Source organism: Danio rerio, chromosome 15 (assembly GCF_049306965.1).
Source record: "Danio rerio strain Tuebingen ecotype United States chromosome 15, GRCz12tu, whole genome shotgun sequence".
NCBI classification, from domain to species: Eukaryota; Metazoa; Chordata; class Actinopteri; order Cypriniformes; family Danionidae; genus Danio; species Danio rerio.
The window spans coordinates 42,757,384-42,766,013 of NC_133190.1; the positions used below are offsets into that span (position 1 = coordinate 42,757,384).

The 8,630-nt window shown below is 34.8% G+C and overlaps 1 protein-coding gene across 1 annotated transcript; it reads right to left on the reverse strand.

The window, feature by feature from the left end:
• Window positions 1–1,843: 1,843 nt before the first annotated feature.
• On the reverse strand, window positions 1,844–3,144 carry lpar5b (lysophosphatidic acid receptor 5b). The gene has a single exon (NM_001128797.1). The coding sequence runs from the start codon at window positions 3,067–3,069 to the stop codon at window positions 2,140–2,142; it is 930 nt and encodes a 309-aa protein (NP_001122269.1). The 5' UTR covers window positions 3,070–3,144; the 3' UTR covers window positions 1,844–2,139.
• Between the last annotated feature and the right edge of the window lie 5,486 nt (window positions 3,145–8,630).

Genomic DNA, 8,630 nt, shown 5'->3' on the forward strand with positions numbered 1-8,630 from the left:
TTAATAATAATAATGTTTTATGTTTTATGCATTACTATGAAAACTTTTCATCACATTCTGAATGCAATGCTGATCTTATAAAGGCTTCACACCAAAAAAGACTCAAATGTCACAGTTAAAAGCGCAGAGGAAAGATCGGATTTGTTTTCTGAACATCTTTTTTATTTATTCAATTTCTGGAATCATAGGGAATGTTGCTTTTAAATACTCAGAATCAATTAGAATTAATTATTTATTAAGTGTTAAGCTAAATTTTCAAAGTCACATGTAACATAAATCAAGCATATTATATATATATATATATATATATATATATATATATATATATATATATATATATATATATATATATATATATATATATAACTGAAACAATTGCATAGGTTAAAGCAGGCAGAAACAGCTGAGATTATTACAGATTATCCCTTTAGACATATAAAATATATTTTAAAAATATTGTACTAAGGTTTTGAAAACATTTTTTAATTATAATTAAATATTAAACATTTTTAGGACCCTGTTAGATTAACAGAAATGTTTTGAACAGAAGGCAATACATATCACATTCTGTAATTGTAATTGTGACTTAAACCTCCAGTGCATGCTACTTACAATGAATTTTGACTGAAATGTTTATTATTATTATTAATTTCTGAATGATACAAACTTATTTACGTTTAATGATCAGAAATTACAGACTTGAAAACAAACAGGAGACTAATTTAATCTAGCAAAAACTGTGCGGTATACCTGTTTTTTTTAGATGAAGCCAACAAATTTGTCTTTTTTTTAGAACAGATTTATGCATTTTTTCAGAGTTAAACTTTATTTCAACTATTTAAACTGCAGCCTTATACAATATATAAACTACTTAAAATGTATACATTCAAATATAGTACATTCATTTACAAATATAGCACATTCACTTTTATTTTTCTGTCAAAAGGTTCAAGTGTACAAAAACCTTGTAACTCCTTCCACTTTCAAACTGAGGTAAAGTTGGTTTTATATTCACGCATTCAGAAATTTCTCCTTAACCCTATAAAGCTGCACGTATAATAGTTGATACACAAGTTTCTAAGACCTATATAATATAAACCCGATTAATACTTTGTTTAAAAACCTCTTTTATAGGATTTGATATACAACAGGTATATCGGGTAACAGCTAAAAACAAAGAGAAGACTACCTAAAATGTTCTCTGTTGTCAAATGTTAAGAGCAAAATAGTTTTTGTAATTACAATTAACATTGTGAGCAGAAAGTTGCACAGACACCTGAGGTGTTAATGTGACACAACATAAATATAATGAGAAAAATGTATATGGCAATTTTTCTAGATGTTTAAGAAACATCTCTCTGCCTATAAACAAATTTCTGCCTATTTTGTTATAATTCATACCTTACAGCAGTGGTCACCAAACTTGTTCCTGGAGGGCCGGTGCCCTGCAGATTTTTGTTCCAACCCTAATCAAATACACCTGAACAAGCTAATCAAGGTCTTACTTGGTATACTTGAAACATCCAGGCAGGTGTGTTGAGGCAAGTTGGAACTAAACCCTGCAGGGACAGCGGCCCTCCAGGACCAAGATTGGTGACCCCTGCCTTACAGTGTTAATAATATAATTTCAGAAAAGTATTATTTGCTAATACTAAACAGTAAAATTATATCAGCAGCCAATGACTATCAAAGTACAACACTGTTCACAGTCAAATAAATACTGCTAATGTTGTTTTGAAGTCTATTTAGGTACTTTCACACCGACTATTCAAAAGTACCATGGTAAACAATATAGGAAGCGTGCATGTCACAATATGCGAATATAAAACTAACTTTACCTCAATCACATCCAAACGCTAATGCATCAAGAAACATCTGTGCTAAAACCAAATGAATACATTAAGCGTTATACCGAGAAACCGGGGGCTACTCGTACTATAACCGTTCTCTCGTAAAACCATGGTGCAAGTCAAAGGAAAACTATATAAACAATATATGTTTATGACTATACGAGAGTGAACGGAATTTTCCTTCTGGAATGTTTAAGAAACATTTTCATCCCCCTCAGAGGTATAGCCTGTCCCTTAGGAGCTCCGTAGAAACTATATTGGTTTGTTTATACTCAGTATTTCCAGCTGGTCAAGACCTATCCATGGACCTGCTGAGGGAATAAGTTCCAGCGTCAGTTTGTTTTTTGCCCTTGTCCTGCCAGAATGAGTCCAGGGAGAAATAGTAGATGAGCGGATCCAGGCAGCAGTTGACACTCGCCAGGCAGATCAGCGACCGTAAAACTTTCCTGTCAAAATCATCCTTCTTGTACGCCAAGAGTTGTAAAGTAAACGGCAAGAAAAATACAGTAAACACCAGCATGTTTACTAGAAAAATAAGCACAACGTTCATTTTGTTGTTGACTTTGGTCGCGCCGGCGTTTGGTCGCCTCTGGAGCACGACCACGACCACGACCGTGGAGACGACATTGACCACCAGGAGTATTAATAAAAACAGCGCTTGTAAAATCGAAGGAGTTTGTGAGGCATTTTGCTGCACCTGAAACTCAAAACACGGCATATGGGCACAGTTTTTCAGGGAGCCGTGAATTTTTAAAGTCTCAGGGATGGAAAGTATGGTGATGAGGATCCAGACGAGCGCGCAAGACTTCAGGGCGCACGCGGAGGTGCGCAGAGACCTGGAGCGCAGCGGGAAGACCAGCGCGACCATGCGGTCCAGGCTGATTAAAGTGATGAAGATGGAGCTCGTCCTGATGTTGATGCGGAACAGCATGATGGCACCGGCGCACGAGACCGCGCCTAACGGCCACTGGAGAGTTGCGTAAAAGTAGACGCGCAGCGGCAGGGAGAGCGCGAGAAGCAGGTCGGACGCGGCGAGGTTGACCATCAGCACCGCGCACGGGGACCGGAGCCCATGACTCCGCAGGAGGATCCACAGGGACACCGTGTTGAGCGGCAAACCGATGACCAGAACCAGTCCATACACGACAGCCGACGCCACAAAGCGGGCCGAAGGTTCCAGTTGGTTAGTAATGCATGTGTTGGTGAAGTTTTGATTCATTTCTCTCAAGAAAACGAATCGACGTACTAAATGAGAAATCCGTGTACAAACGTCTTCTGGGTTAAAGGTGTTCCGGGCGTGAAGTGAATCAACTGAAGAGGAAGCATGTCGTTGATAAAGGTGAAGAGGTTTCTCCGCCTCTTCAGGGGAGCTTGCTCTTTTTCTTGTGCTGGGTTTATGTTTGTAATGTCAAAGTTTGTGAAATGTCTTGGCTTTCTAAATGGCTTTAGAAAGTTTCCCTCTATGTGAATTACACATTTCCCTAACCTCGTTTTGACCTTTTTGAGCACGTTGACAGACTAAAGCTTAAAATGTCACGTGGGAATCTGCCATACTCAACATGCAATACTACAATGACTTTTGCTGCTTGTTCAAACTATTCTTTTAAAAATGAGCTGAACAACACTATTCTAGACGCATCTTTGGAACGAGATAATTGTTTTACATCCAATCCACTTAAATTTGTGAAGTTAATCTGTTTGGGTTGGGACAACGTAAATAAATTGTGTCTAACATTTTTTACAGTGTATACTATTTGATTTTAAGAGTGGGGGAAGCATGTAACAATTCATACAACATCACAAGATGTAAAAATGACGTAAGAATATCAAAACAATGGGCATAAATAATAATTAATACATGTTTTATTCGGTTTTTCTCATTGATAGATTGCATTTTGCATTAAACTATCAAAATGTTTTGCTGTTTTTATATAAAAATAGTTTCATTTTCTAAAATGTATTAACACATTTTTTTAACATTGTGGACTAATTAAGTTTAATTTTAATTCCAAAATTAATATGAATCTGAATCATATATTTTTAAATAAACTAGTAAGAGTGTATTAACTAAGAGTACAGAGTACAGTAATATACAGTTGAAGTCAGAATTATTAGCCCCCCCTGTTTATTTTTTCCCCCCCAATTTCTGTTTAACAGAGTGCAGATTTTTTTCAACACATTTCTAAACATAAAAGTTTTAATAACTCATTTCTATTAATGGATGTATTTTATCTTTGCCATGATGACAGTAAATAATATTTGACGAGATATTTTTCAAGACACTTCTATACAGCTTAAAGTGACATTTAAAGGCTTAACTAGGTTAATTAGGTTAACAGGTTAGGGTCATTAGGCAAGTTATTGTATAACCATGGTTAGTTCTGTAGACTATCGAAAAAATAGATAGCTTAAAGGGGCTAAAAATTTTGACCCTAAAATGGTGTTTAAAAAGGGGGGGTTCTCGAGATCTACCCAAGCTCAAACTCCCCTCTCGCCCTGCAAACGGGAGGGAGCCCCGGGCTCGATCCAGGGACAGCATGCCAAACAAACTTATTACCAATCTTCAGCTAAGTGTGAACTCTGGAATGCATCACACACACACACACGCATGAACCTCATATTCAGCTGCATGTTCAAAAATGACAAGCAACAACGAATCAAAATACCAAAATCTGACAGATGTTTTAAAATACACACAATAAATGAGTTTACTTTTGGTAGCCACATAGTTGAACTAATTATTAAACCATAGTGCAGCATTACCACCTCAATATTGAGCGTTATTTTCTAATAATTCAGCAGCCAGCTATTCAACTTTGAATCGATTTTTTTAAGAGCAATTTCATGCAAATGTCAACCTTGCCATGAAAAATATAAAGTTTTCACCAAAATACGGAAACCGTTTCTATGTTTTTTGTGTAAGCAAGTATTTTAAAGTACTATAGAAATACTCAAAAATGTCTCCGTCAGTGTTTTCAAACTATTAAATTTTATTTACCAAAGTCACACGTCAATTTCACATCTGTCACACCAGCCTGATCTCACGAGAAAACGTAAGTATTTTACGTTTTGCCAGTTTAGTGGCTAAGTTCTAGTGACTGAGTTCAGTCGTAAGAAATTGTACGATTTTAAAAAGGAGGCGTGGCACCTAACCCCACCCCTAAACCCAACCGTCATTGGGGGATGAGCAAATCGTACTAAAATGTACTAAAATGTATTAGCCACTAAATGAAAAAGTTACGAATTGCCGTGAGATTGTGTTGGTCACACCCATAATGGAGAGATGCCACATCCATAACTACATTTTTCCCTCATAAATGCTAAAATATTTTATAAAATAAAATCAATTATTGTTGTTCTGGAGTGACCAATTTGCAGTGACCAATCTTATCCTTTTATTTAGCATTATTTCTTTTGGGTTGTGCAGTTTAATTTACAGAATTTCTACAAAGTATGTTGTATACTGAAAATACTGCACACTTATTTGGTTACATCAATAACGCATGTTTATTTTCTTAATTTAAAGTACAAAAAATGTTTGCAGATTGATAAATTTCTGATCACATAACTTTGTGTTTAGTTGTTTTGAAAAATATAAACAAAAGTTTCAGTATAATGTTAACATATACTTTCTATGTGAAGTTTTTCCTGCAAATGTCACATCCATGATGCTGGAATTGCTCTTAAATATATCAGTAACGCACGGGAGATGAATAAATATGAATCTGTAGCAAGACGTTAACTGTGTACAAAACCACTGACACAAAAACACACGCTTGTCTGAGAGAGCGTTTATCATGTCTCTCACGATACCATGATGGTGGTGTTGTGGTTTATTTAGTAAAGTTCATTGTGCACTAAAAATCAACCTGAGAAAACAAGCATAAGCAAACATGCCGTAAACAATGCACACACTTTATTGTAATAAATAACATGGATATCAAACACGAGTAGATCATCAGAGGGACGACTGCAGTGCTGCGAGAGGAGCATAGCCAAATTGTAGCTACAGCAAAAATACTCATCATTTGTAATAGCTCTTCTGTTTTATAGCACTATAAAATGATGTTTTAAAACAATATAAAATGACTTGGTTTTAATAGCATTATACAGTGCTCAGCATATACGAGTACACCCTCACAGATCTATTATTTAAATTGATACTTTGTATAGAAAGCTTTACAATATTATATTTGTGCATGTTTATTGGTTTAGTCAGTATTGAAGCCAAACCTGGAGCTAATCTAACAAAATAACTTACAATAATGGTTCAAAAATGAGTACCCCAAATGTATATGTTATGGAAAAATATTAAATAAATTATCCAAAAAAATCAGGTGAAAAAAAATATACAAAATTTAGCTGAAATGTAGTTTGTAAAATGTTTTGCTAAATTTTGCATGCATTTAATTGTATTATCTTTCTATTTCTAAAGATGTTCTGTGACTAAAATATTATTTTAATAAATATATCGGTTTAATAAATTTGTTTTGTTTAAATGTGCCAAAATATATTACCCATACTCACTGAGAAATGCATACAATTATTCATTTTCAAAAAGGGGTGTACTCAATTATGCTGAGCACTGTATATTTTAAGTAAACAGCAAATGGACGTAATTATACTTATAATTCCCATTTATCTAGTGCACAACCAACACATTTTCACTCATAGTTCAGATCGGACATTAAAAGCTTGAAATGTAGCGTTCTGTCACACTTACTTCCCTGCTATAAAACAAGTCACTCCCATGGTTATGACATTTGCTTCAGCAGGAACCTTTGACATCTACTTCAACTTGAGTCTATATGACGATCACAACGTTAGCAGAGTTAATAATTACTTGAACTTGAACACAGTTACTGAACCATCACTATGACCTATAAACCTCTGACTAGGCTGACCAGCTTTCTTTACCACAATAGAAAGACTAGAAGTAAAAGACTGACCTCTGGTGGTGATTAGAGGAATAGGACAGATTTTCAAGAATCACTGGTACTGTCCCTGATAAAAGGGGATTTACTATGCAAAAATTACCTTAATAAGGGGTTTAAATACAGTTGTGTATTAATTGTGTGTAAATATAGCCAGCCTATAATGGTAAAGTTAATTAATTATATATTTTTTTTATAATCACACTTGATAAAATCAGTATGCAGAAACACTTTGATTGACATTCTTCCTTTGTACATGTCATCAGAGGGGGAACGCCCCGCCCATTAGTGACGAACCCACTAAGATGCATGCATCTGTAGCTCCGCCTTCTGGCTGGAGCACAATCTCATTTAAATTTAAAGTGACAGTCATCAAAACTAAACAATTTGGATCGAAGCCTAAAAGGGGCAGTTTCAAAGAGTTATAATACATTACTTGTGGAGGATTTTGAGCTGAAACTTCACATACACACTCTTGGGACATCAGAGACTTATTTTATGTCTTGTAAAGAAGGAGCATAATAGGTCCCCTTTTAATCATTTAAAAATAATCATTTTGTATGAACAAATGTACTATAACTTCAGATTTTGTTCTTCTAGTTCTCATTACTGCAATGAATGTTTTCACAATTGTTTATTCTTACATTATTTCTCATTACTGTAGCAACTGTCTTAGTTTATTAACTATTCTGTATTAATATACAAATGCTGTTTTTTTTACATTAACCCAGTTTTTTAAAGGCTTTTCACATAAAAATAAATGCTTTTTATACAAATACTTTTATTTTTCTAATTATTAGTAGTAGTTTCAGTGCTACAATAATGTACATTTTGCAATATAATAATGAAAACTGATGCAAATTTTTTTGGTTTGTTTGATTTGTGGTACAATGTGACCTGAGGTGTATTTCAGAAGGCAAGTTTAACCCTAAACCTGCTTAAGGTTTCAAGGTACAGGTGAAATCACAATTATTAGACCCTCTGGATTATTAGTAAATAATAGTTTACTCAACATTTTTCAAGATACTTCTATTCAGCTGAAAATACATTTTATCCCTAAATATTTCATTTCTTTTGGAAGTCACTTAAAGCCAAATTGTGTTACTACATGTGAATGACAGGTTTTGGAAACTGGCATGGCCTCTGATTTTTCCCAATTTATTTTATATCCGGATACGTCTGAATACTGTGGTATTCTTTTCATTAATGGAGGTGAAGATTTGAGTGCGTCATGGATAGTAATAAGATATCATCTGCATACAACATCTACTTGTGTGACTTAATGTCTTTTCCCCCCTAACACCTCTAATATTTGTGTATGGCCGAATCATAACGGCTAGAGGCTCTAATCCTATGGTAAACAAAAGAGGGGACAATGGGCATCCTTGACGAGTACCTCTGGAGACTGGAAAAAACAGAGATACATGCCATTTGTCATCAATTCTGCTTTAGGGTTTTTATATAATAAATTAATCCAGATTGTACAAGTATTGCTAAATCCAAACTTTGACAGGGTTGAGGCCAAAAAGCCCCATTCAACCCTGTCAAAGGCCTTTTCAGCATCCAGAGATATGCTGCAATTGGAGTAATCTCTGGATAACTTGACCGCATCAAATCCACCAGTTTTCTCATATTATCGTTTGAGGACCTCCCCTTAATAAAGCCCACCTAGTCTTTATGAATTATACTGAAAGTTTAAAGGGACATAAGGCTTAACTAGGTTAATTTGGTTAAGTAGGCATGTTAGTGTAATCAGGCAAGATATTGTATAACGATAGTTTGTTCTGTAGACTACTGAAAAATATATAGCTTAAAGGGGCTAATAATATTGATCTTTAAATGGTGT